The 22434-nt window shown below is 35.3% G+C and overlaps 1 protein-coding gene across 4 annotated transcripts in view; it reads left to right on the forward strand.

The window, feature by feature from the left end:
• The first annotated feature begins 7833 nt into the window (after positions 1–7833).
• Positions 7834–22434, forward strand: part of LOC107713599 (gamma-aminobutyric acid receptor subunit gamma-2-like) — a 48148-nt gene continuing 33547 nt past the window's right edge. For all 4 annotated transcript variants that reach the window (XM_016519158.1, XM_016519159.1, XM_016519160.1 and 1 more), the window contains exons 1-3: positions 7834–8216; positions 17484–17626; positions 21103–21170. In XM_016519158.1, coding sequence (XP_016374644.1) covers positions 8101–8216; positions 17484–17626; positions 21103–21170 — 327 coding nt within the window. In that variant the 5' untranslated portion in view covers positions 7834–8100. The remainder of the gene's footprint in view (positions 8217–17483; positions 17627–21102; positions 21171–22434) is intronic.

Genomic DNA, 22434 nt, shown 5'->3' on the forward strand with positions numbered 1-22434 from the left:
TGGGTGGGGTTAAGCATAATTAAGACTATAATAATTAAAGAATTCTGGCATAAGTCACCCGAGAGAAGTCTGTTGCTTTATCAGAAGGTTATGGCATTTTGATTTTAATATTATGAAAAAATTGAACAAAACATGCATGGATGAATCGTTCACCAGGGCTCGCAAAAAGCTCGCTGGCGTATCTATGATGATCTTGCTAGTCGTTTAGGTTGTTTAGTTAATTGTTCTCACCTGTTTACCTCACTATTTATTGTGCTTCCGTTTCTCCTGTTTTTGCCAGATTGTTTTGTGCTGGAGGCTGCTAGCTTTTCACTTCTGTTCTTCAGCCATGTCCGGTCTTGCTTTGTTCTGTTCTGTTTCTCTCGTTTTGGTCCAGCTCGAGGTCGTTCCTGTTAGTGCCTCTTCCACTGCACACTGCCAAACATGATACTAAATATGGCCTACGTGGCTTTCCTGAAAGCTCTGTGCTTTTTAGACAACACTCGGTGACAGTCAGCATGAGATTGCGCATCTTTAATACGTCAAGAATGTCGAGGACATGAGAATGCACTCATGTTTAGAGACATCCGTTCAGAGTGTTAGAGAGGCACTGTTCTCCCAAAAGGCTGTCTGGAAAAATCATGCATGTGTGTGTGATGCTTATTTAAATTTTATATTTTTAGCTTAGATTCTGCCATGGTTGAAACTTTTTTCAGTCATGCTCTGGACTGACAACGGGATTTGTAGGTGTGTTGGGGGGAAGATGATGTTATTTCTATTATATTAATTATTATTTTTTATTATTACTATTATTACATATTTGTTTACTTAATATATTTCAAATGAAAAATTATAAGAAAATTACTTAAACACTGATTTATTGCACAATCACTAAATAAATTACCTGATATTATATTTGTGTTTCATGTTCATTATTTGAATAAAGATGACATTAATTAGGATCTGTGATCATTTAAAACACACACAGCATCTATGTTTCTCATACTGTATTTTAGCACCTTTGGCTGCAATTTCCTCGAGATTTTTAAGTTTAGGTTGAGGTGCTTTGCACTAACGAGGATCCATGTGCAGAGTTTAATGGTAAAACCAGAAACAGACAGGGGATCAAAAACCAGAAGGAACAATCCGATTGTCATGAATTCTGTCCATAGACTTCCATCCGACTGCCACAAGAGGTCGCCTCTTCATCATATTGAATCTCACACCACACAGACTGTTACATGTCACTCTGGACTACATTTCCCATCATCCATTGCACTGATTGCATACGGCTGTAACCAATCACACGCTCACCTGAAAGCTATTACACACATTATATAACACCCACTCAGATCCTGCTCAAGTCGCCGAGTATTGTTCTGCATTTATTACTCTCCTAGTGTTAGTTGCTTTACTGAGCCATTCCGTGTTTCTGTTTAGTCTCTAATATTGTTCTGTGTTTATCACTCACCTAGTGATAGCTGCTTTACGGAGCCTAGTTTCTAGTTCTAGTTTAATCTAGTCATTCCGTGTTACCTTGTTTCCTGTTTCTTTATTCCTGCCTGTGTATCTTCACTGTAAAAAAAAATCCGTAAAATTTACAGTAAAAAAAACGGCAGCTGTGGTTGCCGGAATTTTACCGTAAAAAATACGGTAGCAACTTTTAGGTTTTACGGTTTTAACTTAAATTTACAGTTAAATACCGTAATTTCATTAACTGATATAATGTTAATATACCAACCTAAGTACTGAAATCTGTTTAGTATCTTTGTAGTACACTGATAACCACCAAATGCAGGTGGTGATGAGAAAGTCACATGATGAACCAAAGCCCATCACAAGCAGCTTTTAAATAATAACATATATAGAAGATGCACAGTGTCATTCACACAAACACTAAACACTATCATGGTAACACACATGAAACTGAAATAATGCAATAAACATTCATTTAACAACATTAGGTGTAACATACAACCCTAATATACACAACTGATAAGAAAAAACTAAGAAGAAACATAGTTATTTCAACAACAAAAAAACATCAAATTTGAAATGTAACACAGGGAATTCTGGGAATGTCAATTTACAGTTATTCACTGTTAATTATACGGTCTTTTTTACTTACAAAAACGGTATACTACCGTAAAATTAATGTCCAATACATGTAATGTCCAATACAGTTTTTCACCGTAAATAGTAGGGGAATTAACCGTTAACCATTTAAAAGGTTTTCTTTTACCGTTAAATTCACTGTCATTTTTTACAGTGTTGGATTAACCCTTGTCTCGCTGCTCGGACTCTGTTTGCACCTCGTCTGGACTGTTGCTCATGTTTCTGGATTACCCCTCTTGTCAAGCCCTCTGGATTCTGTTCGCCGATCAATGACCCAGGCCAGCCCTAAAAATACTCTTTGTCTTGTCTTATACATATCTGTTTGCTGATGCTCGACCCTGCCTGTGTATGACCATGTCTATGAATAAAGCTTTGAGTATGGATCCGCACGTCTCACGTCTCATCAGCCCCGTAACACCGATCAAGCAACGGAAGAGACAGCAGGGTCATACATTGGATAATATACAAGTAAATAAACTCTCAGAATTGCACAATGAGAACAAGACTTTGCAAATATAGTGAGAAAGCCCGGGTCTCTTTTCCCCAAATGTTCAGTTTGGCCAAATTATGGAGGCCCTTGGGAATATTCAAGGAAGCATGGTTGTTTGTTTTTTTAGGCCTAGCCCAGATCTGTGCTTTGACAGTATTTCTGAGCTTTGTAGACAGTTAATTTTACCTCATGGTTGTGTTTTCTCTGATATGCATTTTCATCTGTTAGAATTTATATAAAGACATATGTGCTTTTTCAAATCATGTCCAAGCAATTGAAATTGCCACAGTTGGACTCAATCTACAAATGAAAGCGTAGAAGCATCTCAAAAATGGGTAACACTTCAGACAATCTGTTAACTATAAGTATCTTTGCAACTACATGTCAACTTATTCTGCTAATCCTAAACCTAACCTAACCTAACTGTTCACTAATACTCAAATTAAAGTTAGTTGACGTGTAACTGCAAAGTGACTAGAATGTCTAAAGTGGACTATAGAAATAGAGAGACTCATAGAAATGCACCTGATCTTAATTTCAAGTGTCATAGCAAAGGGTCTTAATACTTATGTCAGTGAGATATTTTTGTTTTTTGTTTGTTTTTCTGGTTCACAAATCAGTTTTTTCCTTTGTCATTACAGAGTACGTATTGTTTGATGTGAAAAAATAATTTAAAGCATTTTAGCATAAAGCTGCAATATAGTAAAACGTGAAAAATGAAGGGATCTGAATACTTCCTCGATGTATCAAATTTAATTTACTTGAGTCTCGAATAATCAGTGCCTTATTTTTTTTAACACGATCTTACATTGGAATTTGTGCCCAAGTGTTTGCGTATGAATCATCTTATTCACATCCCTATGATATTAAAGCGTTATAATTTCTTTCTTTCTCTCTCTCTCTGTCTCGCTTTCAGATAATCTTTCATAAATATTTAACATGTTTCCCTGCAGAGATGATGATATGAATGATTTACGAGCTGAGTTTTAGAGATGCTCTACTCTTCAGAAGTTTGGAGTGAAGCATAGCACAAGTACAAACTCTAATATTCAGCTGCAAGGATTTATTTGTGTGTATATCATATATCATGTGCCCAGTTGCAAGAAACCCCTTAAGTTAAAAAAACATCAGTGATAATGTCCTTTCCTAACTATTACATTATGACTAAATTATAATGGCCTTTTTAAAAAAATTAGGTGCAATAGATAAGCACATAATTTCATTGTTCAGTTGGTACAAGATTGTTTTATGGAATATCTACCCAAAAGAATTTGTGACTATACAATATATATATAATGTCTGTCCATTGTGTAAAATGCTGTTGCTTGATTTTTTTTCAAGCTATCAAAAAAAGATGATAATAGTCTAAAATACAATTAAACAATGTTTTTATCATTTAAATGTATTGGTAGTATCATCAGTCACATTTACACTTTTAAAACTCACAACGACTCATTTTAGTTAAGTTATCAACATGCCCCAGTCATGCAATCAGTCAGCAGTTTGCAAATGAGATTCCTGATTCAGTTATTTGTTCATAAATGAAATAAACATTTGTGGTGAATAATTTGCTGAAGGGGAATACTTGATTATGGATTATGCTTATTACAAATAACTTGCCCTTTCCTTCATTGGCATGACCAATATTTTTACATTCGTATTGCCAGTGTTGCAAAAGTTATTTGTTCAGTAGTTCCAACCCAATGAAATGTGCCCTAACAGCTCACACGTCAAAACTCTTGGGTTGTGCTATAACCAGTCTCAGGGGCGGATTTAGTGAATTGGGGGCCCTAGACAAAATATAGGAATGGGGCCCTATACATTTGCACACATTTTCCTAGATCAAGCTTGAGGTTCCTTTTTTTTTTGTGACGCTTGCTGCTGCACAATGGTGCCCCATAGTTGTGTCCAATGTTTCTACATTTTTCATGTACGCACAAAAACCACGTTCAATTCGGATGGTTGTCGTAGTAATAAACACCGTAATCAGCAACTGTTCGCGTGTCAGCGCTTAATGCGCATCTCCTATATGAAAAGCATTTTAGGGGGCCCTTGGCTTTTGGGGGCCCAAGGCGGTCGCCTACCTTTGCCTAATGGGTAAGTCCGCCCCTGACCAGTCTTTACGCCAAGCGAAGGAGTCACACGCTTGCTCCCTCAGTGTACACTTCTGCTGAGCCCGACTTCTACCCAACAGCCAAGCAGTATTAAAGTGTGGACTCAGAGGAAGACAGTGAGGGCTTAGAGTGCCATTAGGGCCCTAATTTTAAAAAAATTTACGCATGTTTTTTACGCAAAAAACCTTTTCAGTTTTTTGAAGACTTATGACTTTTCTCAAGTACCACCCTCTGGCCAAAATGCACAGTCCCCACTCTCTAACAATATATTGTGTTAAAGGGGTCATATGATGCGATTTCAATTTTTCCTTTCTCTTTGGAGTGTTACAAGCTCTTGGCAACTTTCAGATTTTAAAAGTTTTAAACATTTTAACTTTAAACAGTTACAATGAACAAATTTCACCTAATGCTAGAGAGTCCCAAATGGTCACTTGAAAGAAAATGAACTGGTTGTACCAGTAAGCACTGCTTTAGTGTCTAACTTGCAGAGTGTTTTACTCCTTTTCAGCTAGCACTGGGAGGTGTAGATGATGTGGACATGGCTAAAAAAAAAAATCTATGACTGCGTAAGTATCTCTTTTTTAACCACACATTGTTGTATTATTCATTAGAAATATATTCAGACACATGGCATCATCACCATCCATCTCTTTGATGTGTCTCTCAATGTGTCTCCTGTAGGGCAACAAGTTACAAATGTTTTCATTGTCATTTATTTTTTGATGAATCATTTTACCCATAAGATCTATTTAAAATCTAAAATAAATTAGGGCTGTGAATCGACGTAGATAATTACACAGTAAAAAAAAACAAAAAACAGTAGGCTATAAATACTTGGAAACAAAGGTGTTTTTCTCTGAATAAGCTGAGGATTGTGTATTTTTATTTTCAATAAACAGGACAGTTCTGTGGCTTTTTACAGCATGACAGTTTGCATATGAATTAAGTGTTATCTGTATATATTGTTGCATTAAAAGTTAATTTAACCATTGTTTAAGTCAAAGCTGATTCGAAATACACAATGTTAATAAAAACACTGTTGAATCATTTGCAATTACTGTACAAATAAAAACAATGTTTCAGCAGCTGCATTGTCGACATTCAAGCAGATGAGTATAATATGTAGGCCAGAAATGCAAGAGTTGCAGAAGCTGTAAAATAACTAGGGTGAGGAGCTTAGTAGTATTGCATGAATTTGCATCTTTGTTGAGGAAAGCCCTTATTGTCCTGATAGCAATTTATATTGCATCAGAATTATAGAACTTAGAACTTTATTAATTCTGAAAAAAGGTATAATTCCAACTGTTAATAGTTACAAATGCATTACAAATACATTATTTTGTTCTGCAAGTCTTTATTCAACATCTGGTAAAGAGCTGGAGGAAACAAACAGCCATGCATGTTAATTTAACAAGCTGAGGGGATGAAGGTGTTATCATTATAATTTTTTTCTTATTATTTATCCGCAGAATTCTTTCCAGAACAGATGCTCATTCCTTTCTTTAGCTGGGATACATGGGTTCAACATATTTTAGTAGGCTTCTCTTTTAGACTGTATGCCATTTCTATATTATATCTGGTTTTATTATTATTTTATTTAAACATTGTTGTGCAAACTTTCTCTTTTACCTCTCCTATGAAATTTTAAAACTCAGAAGCGAGGTAGATGATTATATGAAAACACAGAAAAGTCCAATGACTTAATAAGCAAGCAATGGTCTCACCAACAGCATAGTACATTTGGGCAACATTTGGGCAAGAGTTGACAACATTTATTTGTTAAATGATTTTTGATAACCTAACAGATTAGAGGATAATGAATGCATGTGTTACTGTTCTCAGAAACGAGCCAGTAAACCAAGCATGACCACAGGCACGAAACGTCCCGCGGCTAACTTTTGTGCTGAGCACTAATACTGAGCGTTCATGGCATAAGCTGACATCAGTGGAAAGTAGATCAGGCCAGGAGCGTGAATTATAATCTGTTTTCTATTTTATTCCTTCCCAGTGGCTAAAAGAGGTGGATGGACCATTCAGCCACAATGTCTCGCTTAAAAACAATAGATAATTCGTTAGACACATTATGTTATATAAGGGATATTCTAATGTTTTCTGCATTGCTAGAGGATAAATTAACTTAAATTTAATAATTTGACCTATATTTATTTATTTATTTTTAGGAGGATTGCAAAGCACTGGTGAATAAATAAATTAGATAGATAGACAGACAGACAGACAGACAGACAGACGATAGATATTTCACAGTGGAGAGAGTTAAGGAGCTGTCCATGGTCCTGGAACACAATTCCAGTTTCTCACCATAAATAGTTGTTGTCACTAAAATCCTGTCACTCTACCTCAGATAGACACATATGTGACATCTGTAAGCTGTATGCAGCGATTGGTCGCCTACATCACGTGGAATTACCATGCTCTTGTTTTTCCTCATGCTGTGAGGGATGACAGCTTCCTGTGCTCACAGTCTCTCTCTCTCTCTCTCTCTCACACACACACTCTCTCTCCACACACACTCATTAGTGCTATTTACACTCCAAATCACATACGACCTTTAATTTAGTCATTTATGGACATATTAAATAATTCTTACACAAATCTCCACATCCATTTACCCCTTACAAGCTAGAAAATATGAAATGCGAATAAAATAAAAATAATTCAATATATGAGCAAAATATACAGAAAAGGTGAAACAGACAGAAACAGGTACAAATGCAGAGTGCCAGTCTATTCGTCTAAGAATAGCCTAGAGTATTTAAATTTCAATATTAATAAATGCCTCTAATACGTTAACATCAATAAAATAACCTGTATCTATGATTGGATAAGTCGCGTTCAACACTAAAATTCCACTAATTTTATATTAAGTTGCTCGGCAGCCGCCAACAGCCTACATTTAAGATTTGTTTATTCCCTTTTATTAGATATTGTTCTATTTAAAAGTAATAATAATAATAACAGAGACTAATATAATAACAACAACCAAATTCAGACGCCATATAATGCGTGAGTGCATGCTCTATATAAGACGTTGTTTGCGTGGTAGTTATAATGTTTTCTGATTTATTAATAAAAGCATGTGAATTTTGATTGCATCTCTACCACGCATGTGTTGTATTGCTGCAGAGACGTGCATCAGATCCGCTTTCACACACTTCATCTGCATTCACACATTTACCAGTTCTACTGGACCCGGAGAGATCGCCTTCGTCTCTTGCATTCATTTCCAGATACCTGCAGTAATAGAGCAGGCAGCTCGTGCGTGCTTTGTTGTTTTTGTGAGGGCTTGAATCGCATCGCAGCAGCGGATCTGAGACGCGAAAGCCAACGCGATCTGCTATGTGTCACAGCGAAGAAAGGCAGTAAATAAAGGGGACGAGCAAGATGGTGATCGTGGCTGCTTTTCATTTATCCTCTAAATGCTTGAATGCGATGGCCATCCCCGCGATCACGCCCAAGCTCTTTCTGTGGGCTTTTCTAATCGCCCATCTTCCTTTGAGGTAAGAATATCACACGAGAGGACGAATTTAACATGCTAATATGTTCTGGTGCGCAAACGTTATGGGCTGTGAGTGCATGCGGTGCTCTGTTTCCCATGCGTTCCTCTAATCTGTTTGCCTCAGTGTAATGGATGTGTGTTTTTGTGACAGTATGAAGATGAAATCTGATGAATATCTGGCGACGTTGGGGCTTGCAGTTGTTTTTACATTGCTGGAGGCAAAACCCTTTAAATAAGCTCCAGAAAATCCCTAAATGAGGCAGTGGTGCTGATGGTGTATAAAGCTATCGAATAATAATAGTAATAAGTATATAACTTATACTAGTTATATAATGACCGTGTTCTGTCAGGATGTGTGTCATGATTCAAACAGCCAATAAACCAAATTCAGGGTAGCATTAGGATAGATGAGCCTTTTTCCTCAATGAACTATGCATGCTGTTTCTCATTGTACTTAGTCAAGGGCTAAAGTTCAAAGCTTTGCCATCTACATGATGCCATTTCAGTCAAGACGTTTGTTTAAGAAGATTTAAGTCAGGGATTGACTCCTCCTCTCCACCTGCTGATGAAGAATCAGGAGGAATTCTGGCCTATAACTACACCGTCGGAGCTTGGACACGGAACGAATCATACAAATATCAAAGTATTGAAATAAATGATTATCAGGGGGTTTCAGCTGTCATGTTATCTTGAGATTGGCTTTACGTTATGTTTGGTCCCCTGTGCTGTACATGCAAAAAGTAAAGCTATTATTTTAGCATGCATCTCTGGCCTAATCAAACCCCAGTAGGCACTTATTATTGAACCTTCTGTTCACACAGTACTGTAGGTTTACGTTTTGTAGTTTTCTGATTTTGACCGAGGGGGAACGCTAAGCATACACATTTAAGTTAAAACATTGTGCATTTCATCACCTTTTAAAGACTGGAGCATATAGTTGCATCAGTCACATGGGCTTTCTACGTTCGAGGAGATTACTGACAAAAGCATCTATTGTAATTATGGTAAAATGTTCCTATATTTAACCAGTGTTTTGTAATATAATGCTTGCTTTCCATTATCAGGATAATGCAATAAATATTTTTGCTATCTGCCACAGATTTGATGTCATAACAATTTTATATCATACATTCCAAACAATTTCGTATAGAGCCACCTATTTACAACTAGGCCTTATTTGGGATAGTGTAGTGATAATTGATCGGGAAAGGACAGTTATTGAGGGATTCAAACAGCTGTGCACTCTTAGGAGCAGAATTTTAAATTGTTCTTACCATTGCTGAAATCACTGATTGACAATTACTTACTGAAGGATTAGCATTGGTAATGCTGCTAATGCTGTCACTCAGGTTTATCTCCCTAATCTACTTGAACTTTGAAATAGAAGACTGTAGGTGTTCTACTATTTTACAACTAAATTGCTTTGTTCGTCTGGTTGTTTAAATGATGTGGGGGTGTATTTTTCTGACCCATAAGGAATAGACCAAGCAAGTGTCAGATACACGGGGATCAAACGCTCATCTGATGCACGTGTCGGCTGCACCCCAAGACTATGACATTTTCATCTGAAATCGCACCACAGGGATTAATACACTCACTAGTGGTGTGATGAAAAGATTGCTGCTGCCTTTGATAGCACTCAGCGTGCTGGTTTAAGAGCAAGGCCTGTAGTAACACCTCAACCTGATCACGGAAGATGTTCTGAACCAAAGCTCAGATGTTTGAAAGTTGACCCGAGACTCCCAAATGCACGCGGTGTGTTGCAGACAACACGTGAGATGGTACGTTATGATATTCAGAAGTTACTCTCTCATCTTCCCAAATGTCCAGAAGACTTTAAAAGCCAATTTATTGATGTGTTACTGATGCATAAATACAAATATTTGCTATGTCTTTGATTTCCTTGCTTAAAACAAATTGGAAGAAGGCAGTAGTAAAAAAATGTCTGTACTTGAGATAGCATTTTATATATATGTTATGATAGTATTTGTTAAAAAAAATCAGTGTCGTTCCAGTTTCATAAATCAGTGGTTCTCAGTTAGTTGCAGGCCAAAAATATAATCATACATAGTTAGGACAGCAAAATAAACAGTCCTGAAGCAAAACCAGTCAACAAACCTGCAATAAAGTATCTTTTTTTTTTTTTTCAAATAATTATTTTTGAATATAAAAACTAATCATAGTTAAACTTCAATCTGATCTTATGGTAACACTTTATTTTAAGGGCCAATTCACACTATTAACTAGCATGCACATCACTAGCATATTGGCTGTTTATTAGTGCTTATAAAGCACATATTAATGCATTTTTGGATTTAGAGATCTATTTTAGATCCACCCTACACCTAAACTTAACGGCTACCTTACTAATTATTAATAAGCAGCCAATTAGGAGTTTATTGAGGCAAAAGTTGTAGTTGATTTTTAGCCATAGTGAGAATTTGTCCTTAAAATAAAGTGTGACAAAATCTGTAGATGATCTGTGAATAGCCTGACTGTTCAAAGGTCATCTAATTAGGGAACCGAAGGCCATTACAGGTCAGCTGATGTATTGTTAATAGCACTTTATCTTCAGGAGAGTGTAGATGGGGACATTTGGTTTCTTCTGCCTGTCTACAGCCTCATTTTGGACTAGTGATGGACAAGTGGGCTGCATGCACCAGATGGTGTAATTCAGCAGAAGAGCTGGGCCCAATAAACAAAAATGGCATCAGCGTCCCATCAAGGGAAATATCATCTCCATTTCATTATGAGCTGTCTTATACCGCGAAGCATCACAAAAGGGTTACGGTGAGCGTTTTGCTGCATTGTTGCATGGGCTGATTATTGAATTGCAATAAGCAGACATTTTATTTCATTACACTCAGTAAGGATGAAATGAAAATCTGATGCCATGGCTCTCACCACAACACAGAAGCCATTTGAGCCACGCAGTCAAGTTATTTCCTCACATATAACATTGGCCATTGCAAAATTGAAGCATTTTCATAGTGTATTGTTGTATTTCTAAAAATCCCCCCACTGTTATATTTTGCATGAAGAAAATAAAGCCTTTTTATGACCTTTGGAGGCAAAAAATTAGAAAATGCATGCACGTTGTGTTAGTTAACGTTTGACTTGGCAGCTCATGGCCCATTATTCTTTTTCAATAAACACTAAACCTGGTGAAATATAGACAGCTTAATGTGTCTTTAAGAAAGGTTAGGTTAACTCTTAGGTTAAGTACTGTAACTAAATTAACATAATCAGATAACTTTTTTCAAGTAACTAGTAAAGTAACTCAGTACTTTTTTAATTTACAAGAAAATATCTGAGTTACTTTTTCAAATAAGTAACGCAAGTCACTTTGTTTTCCCATGTATAGAGAAAGTGAAGCTGACGTCACGCCGCGCTGAGTTCTGGGAAACGTCTTTGTTTATCCGCCATACTGGGAGGATCGCGCTGCTTGGCTCAATGTACCAAGACAAAATTGTAAAGCATTTACTATGTGCAGATATGCATATGAGCCCAAAATGTGAACAAAACGTGTTTATTTACACGTTAAGCGTTTTCCTCTCATATAAAGAAAACGCTTAATGCACTGAGACAGTGATATTAAAAGACCACATTCTGTGCACACCTTACTAATAGAGCATACTATGTGCAGGAAAGCAGATGAGCCCAGAATATGAACTTTAAATGTAACTGTCTGTTCAATGCATACGCCATGTTAAGCGTTTTCTTTTTATGGTTTTCTAAAGGGAGGAAAACGCTTAACATGTATTAAACGCATTGCGTTCATATTCTGGGCTCATCTGCATATCTTTTAATATCACTGTCTTAGTACATCAAGCCAGCTGCTACAAAGCTGTTAACAAGCTCCCAGGGATTTGATTTTGGTTGTCATTTGTTGAAATAAATATAAAAAATCCAGTGTGTTCGTGTCTGTCCGCTGAATATGTCCCACAATCTCTGATTCTGGAAAAATGAGTAGCCTATTTACAATCACAACAATTATACTTCATCACTAAAACGTTTCCTACAAAGAAATGGATGGACTTCTGTCAGCTTGTTGAACACACACTTTTATTTGGATGTTCTACCATATGACTGTAATCAACCTACATTGTAAACTAAATCCTACCAAAAAATTATTATGCAAAGCGATAAAATGACTTCTCTTCCCTGCAAACGCTACAATGAAGAATGCGAATATTTAACTTCAAATCAAAAACAAATGATAAACAGGTATCCATATTAATTTCAGCATTTGTAGCAGAGGGCGATCCTCCCAGCGGCCCAGCATGACGTATCTTCACATTCTCTATTGACTGACATTACATTTCCTTCAGCCTGAGGCTTATTCTCTTCACTTTTGGCGTGAAAGGGCTCCTACATTTGCTAAAAATAGACATTTTTATATTAAAAACAAACAAGTAAGCCCAGTCCAGATGTAACAATTTACGCAAAAGTAAAGTAACACATTACTTTTCATAAAAAGTAGCTAAGAAACGCAATTATTTACTTTTTTGAGAAGTAACGCAATATTGTAATGCATTACTTTTTAAAAAAAATTACTTTCCCCAACACTGATTCTGAATAAACGTTTGTGTGGTAGGCCTACTCATAAAACCCGTAAAAAATCATAAGATTTTACTTCTGTTCTGTACATTTATTAGTAATTTTACTGTCATTGGATATGTGCAGTTTCTCTTAAGTCTAGCATAACCTGGATTATTCTTACAGGGTTGATGAAGGCCTGCATTTCAAGTACACTGCAAGGAATTTTTAATCTAAAGCACATGAAAAAGCTTGCTTTCCCACCCAGCCAAGAGTGTTTATTAATGGTCCAAGCAGTGAGTGTAGTTGTTCTGATTTTCATTTCTTATTCTTCTAGTTATTGTTATTCTTTTGCTTCCCTTAAAAGCATCTGTACCTCAGAAACAGTCATAGAGATTGGTGGGATGCACACACATCCATCTGACAGTAGGTGGCACTATAATAAGATCAATGCTGTTTTGGTTCATGTCTCGGATAAACAAACAAACAAACATGGCTGCCAGCAGCCAATCAAACTTCAGCAGCTTATAGCAGTAGCACATTCTTGCTTATAACTCTAGAAGAGTAATTTCTAAGCCTTCAAAGCCTTTCCTTGAATCCAAACCAGTGCCCCAAAATCAGCTGATAGTATTTGATCTATGTCCTCACGAGAAAGCCATTCCCCGTTATTTGAAAAACTTCACAAAACTTGGTACACATGCACAAGAGGACATTCTGAGGAAATTTGCTGAATTTCATGAATTTTCCTAACAACAATTACTAAAAGATCAGCCATTTATATCAATGGAAATGAGAGATTTAGGCCGTAATACAAATGTTGTCCATCAGTGGAATCCACAGGATAGAAAATCCTTTTAGGTCTCAGGTTAAAATCTCCTTAAATAGTTATTTTGATGTGTAGTGTATATATATATATATATTGTTAAATAATTTTTTGTCCTAATGATATTGAAAACATATTTGTTTAAAAATGAACGTATCCACCTCATTTTTCAACGCATAAGTAAGCAGTTTTGCATCTTCTGCTATAATACATAATATAATACTTCTATAAAGATTTTTTTTTTTTGCATAGTCATTGTATCACGTCTACTTGAGTCATTTATCCTTAGCCCCTTGATAATCACCTGAGGCTATATTTATGGCTTTTATTTCTAATATATCACTAATGACAATTACTGGAACAGGCATCTGAAAACGTACTGATAATATATATTTCTAGTGTCCTCAACAGAAGAGCAGTTGGTTCCCCTCACTTCAGTGCACTCCAGCTCTGTATTCTATTGGTACTTTTTAAAGTTTCACATTACAAATGCAGCATATTGAGTGAAATATATTAACCTCACTGATATCAGGGCTGTCACTATTATGACATTAATTGTGGGTAATTAATTGTTATTATATGATAGTTGTTGTGATCAATCATTGGCTTAATCTATTTCATTTGAATTAAAAGGCAGCAGTTCTCTTGCAATTTCTTTTTTAAGGTGGTCCGATTAAACTCACAAGATTTCATTTTACATGAATGAAGACTTTCTGTAGTCTCCATAGTTTTGAATATATATTGCATTATTTTATATACTGTATACAATAATGTAATTGTAATAATAATGTAATTACATACGTATACATTATTGGGTTACACTTTATTTTAAGGTGTCCTTGTTACAGTGTAATTATACATGTAAGTACTGAGTAATATTAATTAACTACATGTACTTACTATATGGTTAGGGTTAGAATTTGGGTTTGACTTACTTGCATGTAATTTTGCATAATTAATTGTTATTATAATAGTAAGTACATGTAACGTGTAACAAGGACACCTTAAAATAAAGTGTTACCCATTATTGTATATATTATATTGGTAACAATTTACAATAAGGTTCATTAGTTAACTACTTTAGTTAACATGAACTAAGAATGAACAATACTTCTACAGCATTTATTAATCTTAGTTAATGTTAATTTCAACATTTACTAATGCATTATTAAAGTCAAAGTTGTGCTTGTTAACATTAGTTAATGCACTGTGAATTGACATGAACAACTGTATTTTCATTAACTAACATTAGCAAAGATTAATAAATACTGTAATAAATGTACTGTTCATTGTTTGTTCATGTTAGTTAATACATTAACTAATGGAACCTTATTTTGAAGTGTTACCATTATATTTTATATCATTCTGTTTTAAGGATAAATCGCTTCTTTTTTGTGGCATGTTGCATGTTTTGTTGCATTATCTTTGCATGGTAACATATAGATCAAAATGTTTTGGAATTATACAGCTGTGACAGTCAAATAAACCTGTAGTGCTTTGTGTTCAAAATAACTTGAGAAATGTCAAAGCATTTCTAGTATTCACTTACAAAATCATTTATTTGTAATGCAGTGTCCATCGCTTTTCCTCTGTAGGGTTGCAGAGATGCTGGAGTCTATCCTAGCATCTCGGACCAGAGATGGCCAGTCCATCACATGCGATGCAATGTGTAATTGAAATGTAAATTGCACAATGATCATGATTTTTTTTTTTTTGTTGTTGTTGCAATTATGTAATCATTGCAACAGGTCTACTTGATGTTCAGTTTATCTAAATTGTTCTGTGATGCTTAAAGTATTAATTTTTGCTAACTGCTTAAAAGGAGTCCAGCAGGAAGGTTTCATGCATTGCTGAAAAGTCTGTCATGATGCCGTGTGTTCTCCCCATATTAATGTACAATGAAATGCCTTGAAAGGGTTACAGTCTCGACTTTCTGAAATGTTTCTGAAGTTGCCAGAGCAGCACAGCTCTCAGTCACATGTTTCTCTCAAGGCTATGCTTTTCTGTCTTCTACAGACTCCATGGTTACTGCCTCACACCATCCATTGTTGTCTGATTGCTTTGCCAAGGTCCTCAGCATTCATTTGAGAATGATTGCTTCTCTCTGCCTCTGGTGTACTTTAGGATTTTAGTCAATTGCATAGGACAAGATAGATAGATAGACAGACAGACAGACAGACGATAGATAGATAGATAGATAGATAGACAGACAGACAGACAGATAGATAGATAGATCAAATATATAGCAGCTGTGTACTGCTATGCAAACATAAACTCTACTATTAACCCAAGCAGGTAGTTTATGAAACACATTAGCATGTAATTAAAATGATTTATAGCCTATTTGCACAGAACACATGAGATAATGTTGTAAATGCAAAACAGAGGCTTGCGTTTGTCGCACCTTCCCCTCACAATCTGATTCTGGGAGCGCTGCCAGCGAGAAAGACGGAGCGAGAGCACATTTCCACCTCTAATGCAACATTATTATTGTACGTCTGTCTGTCTCCAGCCTCCACCAGCACACCCACACTCTGCAAAGACTGAACGTTATCTTTGTCCTCCTCTAGATGGCACCCTTTTTTAAGGTTCTAGTTAAATGACCTTTTAAAAAACTTTATTTGTTGCCATGGTCACATGTCCAATTATGGAAAGCACAGCAGCCATTTTCAGTTCAGTAGAGTAATAAAACATGTGCATCTTCAATCTGCTTCCATCCTGGGCTTTTATCATTTTTAATTGCTATTTGGTATACCTTGCATTTGTATCTAATTGATTTCTCTGCTTTGATAAACATTGTTAACATCTCCATGTGCTCTATGCAAAAGATCCAGAGATCAGTCAAGTCTTCTTGAAATAATTACTGTAGTTAATTAGTTAACTCTTTCCCAGTTGCCAGCCACCACCAACATTTTTGATCATTTTCACAAAATTTTCATGGCCTGCAGAATACTTTGTTGTATAATTATCTGAACGTGCAATATGTCAAAAGAAAGAACAGAGCCTCTGCTTTTAAACAACAACAAACAAAAAAAACAGTTTTATTCTAGCTTCATGCAATCTTTTTAATCAACACTAGAATGTGGGTAAGAAGCAACATTTTAAACGAAAAGCTGAGAAAATGGCATTTTTGTTAAAGACTACATCACTTCATCAACACATGTGACATTATTTCATGCATAATCCTGATTTCAAGATCAGAATGATGGCCAGTGACGGAAGAAAATGCACAAATGTGACCCTGGAGCACAAAAGCAGTCTTAAGTCGCTGGGGTATATTTGTAGCAATAGCCAACAATACATTGTATGGGTCAAAATTATTATTATAATTTTTCTTTTATGCAAAAAATCATTAGGATATTAAGTAAAGAACATGTTCCATGAAGATATTTAGTAAATTTCCTACCGTAAATATATCAAAACTTAATTTTTGATTAGTAATATGCATTGCTAAGAACTTCATTTGAACAACTTTAAAGGTGATTTTCTCAATATTTAGATTTTTTTGCACCCTCAGATTCCAGATTTCCAAATATTGTACTCTCCTAACAAACCATACATCAATGGAAAGCTTATTTATTCAGCTTTCAGATGATGCATAAATCTCAATTTAAAAAAATTGACCCTTATGACTGGTTTTGTGGTCCATGGTCACATTTCAACAAAATATGTCTGCTTTCAGATGGAAATAAAGGTTTCCAGTATACTCGCTTGATGGCTTGTTAACAAGATCATATAGAATAGCAGAACCAGATCATATGGACATAACATGATCTTAGCTTACATTCTAGAGACTACAGAAATAAAAGCGCATTTATGTTGAAACATGTAAAAGAGTTCAGTGTGACGGATTAGCAACATTGATTCACCTTTTTTCGTGTTGTTGTATTTTTGTTTGCCCATTAGCTCTGTCCAGCTGGAAAGTGATGATGATGAAGTGGCGAACAAAACGTGGGTTCTGACTCCCAAAGTGTACGAGAGCGACGTCACACATATTTTGAACAGCTTACTAGACGGCTACGATAACAAGCTGCGGCCAGACATCGGAGGTAGGTTCAGTTTCTTTGTTTACATTCAGATCTGAGCTACTGAAGGCGGTTCTCCGCATGTATTGTTTTGTTTAACAACTGGCTCAAATACATGTTTAATCTCCAAGAATTCTGAACCTCATTACATTCTGATTTAATAACACACCAAACTATTTTGTCCATTTTACTGCCCATGCATACAACAGATGATGTGGGAATACTGCATCTCTCGGATTTACTCTCTCAACAGGATTTTATTTAAGTTGACTTGTTTGAATTGAATTGAGTTGTGTATTTTATTTTAACTTAGATATCACATTCCAAAACAAATCTGCTTCTCATCACAAAATGACTCAGCTTTTTATGAAGATGTTCATTTGTGATATCATTTGAAAGCATAACGACTAACTAAACTTAAGCTCTGTTCAGTTATTTCTGTGCAGCTGGATCCAGTACTCATCTGAGCCAAATTTTAATGAGCAAAAAATGGAATACAGTACATTTCTACTGCAATGGACATAGCCTAGCATGAGGAGAGTAATCAGATAAACTTAAGATCTCTGTTTGTGTTTGTTTCTAGGACAAAGGGTTCAAGAGTTAACCAAACGAAAAGTTACATTTTTGAACTTGTGGTGGCGCAATAGAGTTGGTCCTAGAGACACCAGAATTACTCAGATTACTATTGAGGAACATACCAATAAGTGTGCCAAATTTCATTGTTTTCCTTCGTACGGTTCATAGGGCTGCCATAGACAACAGTTGGGGAGGAATAATGATTACAACAGGCCTTTTATAAAAACAAGAGTTGCAAGCAGTTATATTGGGGCCAAGCACCAAACATGCTGACATATGCTAACAATGCCTATGAACATGTAAAAACATGTTAGCGACATGCTAGAGGAGCATGCATGCTAATAGCGGAAGCAACATGCTAACATGTTATCAGTGCAGTGTTAACAGTGCCTAGCAGCATGTTAAAACATGCAACATGCTAAAAGATGTTAACGTCTAACAATCTTAAGAAATTCCTAGTCACGTGTATCAATTTGACTAACTTGTGCATTTTTAAAAAACATGCAAACACATTTTAACCCTTAGCGGCTTGCTAACAATGCCTTCCAACACTTAGGTACATGATAGTACAACTTCTACAAACATGCCAGTTATGCCTAGAAACATATGGTCTGTTTAGGTTTCTTAGTGCTCTTATGAGGTCTAATGGGTTTGAAGAGGTTTATTGGGGCCTGAACTGGTTTGATGTGGTTTCTGAGGTGGTTTAATGTGGTGTTTATTGATTTTCCTGTCTTCATCTAACTTACTTTCTGTCTGTCTGACAATAAAACCTTCAAAATTCAAACTTTATCTATCTAGTTTGCATGGTAAAAGAGTAAAAGATTAATGCAGTTGATGAGAGCACAGCCTTCTGCGGTCTACATTTTAACTATGAAGAGAATGTGAGCACTTTATGCATTGCACTCTGAATAATGGATGGTGAAAAATAAAGATATACTATTACAGCAACCCTAGATGAGATTTGATTACACAAACTCCTGATCTCCGGCTCTTTGCACAACATCATTTAACACAGGGCCATGTGACCCCATGGATTTTTGAGCCAAATGGATTTTGATTTAACAATTTGTTCCCCAAGACGTATTAATTCTTTGCCTTGTTTTTGTAAATCACCGAGGTGTTGTACTAATTAATTTCCGAATCAAAACTAGAGAATGATTGCCGTGATTTGGTGTATGACGCACACTTTCAAGCTCAGTCTCACACTCTCACGCTACCGCACTCAGGACAAATAACAAAAAAAGAAAAGAAAAAGATTCAAAATTTGTATCTAATTAATTATACAATGTGGCAGTTAATCTAATTAAATTAATCACAAATCAAATATGGCTGAGAAATTACTCCCAGATGCTAATTTAAAGCAAAAATTGTAAAAAAAAAAAAAAAAAAAATTAGAAAAAGCATCAAATAAACTTTATAAAAGTAGCTTTAGAAAGAAATAAACTGTGGAACATAAAAGAAGATCATTTGAGAAATGTGACTGTACTTTTATATATATATATTATTTTTTATTTTATTTTATTTTATTTTTTTGGTTTGTTTTTTTTTTGATTCAGCCCTTGTCATTAAAATCTCGCTCCAACCAGGGAACCAAAGTTGTCAACCATGAGTAAAGTTAGTTTTAGTTGTGTGAATTTGTTGTGAAAACTGTGAATGAAAACTGTGCTGTGATGCTAAATGCTGGTGACTGCTTGTTCATGACGAAGCGGTGCCTAAATACTGCTAACATCTCGCTCCATTTAGTGAGAGACAGCTGTGTGTGAGCAAGTAGCTTGCTTATTTATTTATTTATTTATTTATGAATGAATGAATGAATGAATGACCTTAAAGGAACACTTCACCCAAAAAATATATTTTTTTTTTTGCAAAAAATTTACTCACCCTCAGATCATCCGAGATTAGGATGAGTTTGTTTCTTCATCAGGTTTGTAGAAATGTAGCATTGCATCAGTGTCTCAGCAATGGATGCTCTGCAGTGAATGGGTGCCGTCAGAATGAGAGTCCAAACAGCTGATAAAAACATCACAATAATCCACAAGTAATCCACAGCACTCCAGTCCATCAGTTAACATCTGGAGAAGCCATTCTTTCCATTGAGAATACACGAAGCCTTAAATTAAACACCAAAGACATTGTGGACGAATTTGCAGAAAGAAATGCCAGGAGAATTAAATTAAATTAATTACAACTAAAATGAGTGAGAAGTTTTTTTTAGTTTTTTTTTCTGTCTTTTTGCGTTTTGGGCCGCTGTGCCAAGAGTGTGTTTGCGTTAAATAATATAGTAAATATGGCGGCGTTTTAATGCCATAATATTTTTAGAATACAGTCAAAATTATGAGATTAAAGCCGTGTTATATTATAAAATTCCACCTACTCAAAAAAAAAAAAAAAAAAGGTCTGTGGCGGTTAATTGACTGATTTATGAAAATACGGTAATAAAACAATGTTGTCAAAGTTATATTGTTGGCATGTAAACAACTGTTGCCTCTGTCATATGAATTCCACTGCATTAGATAAAATATCAAGCAAAACATTTCATAAACAGAAGTTTGTTTTAAATTACACAACAACAGATTTAGTGTTGACAAACGTTTTCTAGGCACTTTCTGTTTATCAAATGTTAGTGGAACATGTGCATAGATCACCAAAAAATCTCATTAAGTCTGTCATAATTTACTCGTTGTTGTGTTGTCCTTATAACTTACTTTCTTCTGCGGATCACAAATAGAGATAATTTATTGAATATCTGTTGAAGTCAGTATATAATGGCAGGACATTGTCATTTACTTTAACAAGAGTGTCAGATAAAATGTTCATGTAGCTTTTTTCAAGTGATCAAGTGAACCTTACTCTATTGTCATCACCTTAACTTAACTTAGCTAACTAAACTAATTTACTTTCTTCTTGTTTCTCTCTCTCCACAGTCAAACCAACGGTGATCCACACTGACATGTTTGTCAACAGCATTGGTCCAGTTAATGCCATCAACATGGTAAGAGAAATGCTCTAACACATGTTTTTATGAATATAAAAGTATATCATGTTTCTTTCTTTCACCAAAAGATTTGTGTGTCCATCAGGAAATACTTTTTACTTTATATTGCATTATTATTAGCATGCTTTTATACACAAATGTTAATATCAGCATTATAAACTGACAGCTGTGAAGCTGAAATTCTTAAATATACTGTATATCAGAGTGATATTACAAAATGCAACATTATGTTTTAATCTGTCAGGTGCCTTCAGTGTGCTTCATTTTGGTTTTGCTGAGCAGTGTTTCCACAATACATTTTATTTATGATTGTCTGACATTTGATGTGTATTTTAGTATGTTCTATTTTAGTGACACAGCATGTTAAGATAGACTGATTAGTAAACCTAAAGAGTTAAACCAAATAATTTACTAGTTACTGTAACTGTCATTTTGTGTTTATTTTGGATGTTTTTTAATGCTTAGGTTCTATAGTGATTTGTATTGATGCTTGTTTCCGCCACTGAATGAAAAGTAAAAAAAAAGGTAATTGTGGCTTTTTATATCTAACAGTTCTGCCTTTTTTTTTCTCGTAATTGCAAGTTTATATCTCGCAATTCTGACTCCTTTTCTCAGAATTTATAGATATAAACTCGCAAACTGTGAGTTATAAAGTCCAGTTCTGAGGGGGGAAAGACTAATTGCTTCCAATTGTGAGTTTATATCACACAATTTTGACTTTATATCTCGCAATTGTGAGTCAGAATTGCAAAGAAGAAAAAAAAAGTCACATTTACCTTTTTTATTTAGTGGTTGAAAAGGGCTTCCATAGAATCGCGTGTTGCATTTCGCATATAATCTTATTTAAGAAAATAACAACAAACCTAATACAAATGTAACAGCTAAGCAAATTAGCAAAGACAATAACCGACAAAGATGAACTGAAACATATGGCTACACAAACAAGCAACTAAAATACCTAACTAAAATTACACCCAGGGCTAATTTATTAAAGACAATTAAAATGTATAGCTCTATGCTTTACATTGTGTGGCAAAACATATAAATGTTATAAACAGCACTTTTAACATAACACAAAAGGAACACAGTTTGAAAGCAGCAGGACAGGGTAAAATTACAAATTATAGGTAATAAATAGAAACAAAACACAAAATAAGTGTCCGCCGGAACACATTCAGTCTTCGGAACATTTTAACATTTATGTTCTCTGTAAATGTAAAGGATTCATTATTATAATCTCATTACATTTAATGTTCTTAGA

This window comes from Sinocyclocheilus rhinocerous, unplaced genomic scaffold (genome assembly GCF_001515625.1).
Source record: "Sinocyclocheilus rhinocerous isolate Xijiao unplaced genomic scaffold, SAMN03320098_v1.1 scaffold599, whole genome shotgun sequence".
NCBI lineage: Eukaryota > Metazoa > Chordata > Actinopteri > Cypriniformes > Cyprinidae > Sinocyclocheilus > Sinocyclocheilus rhinocerous.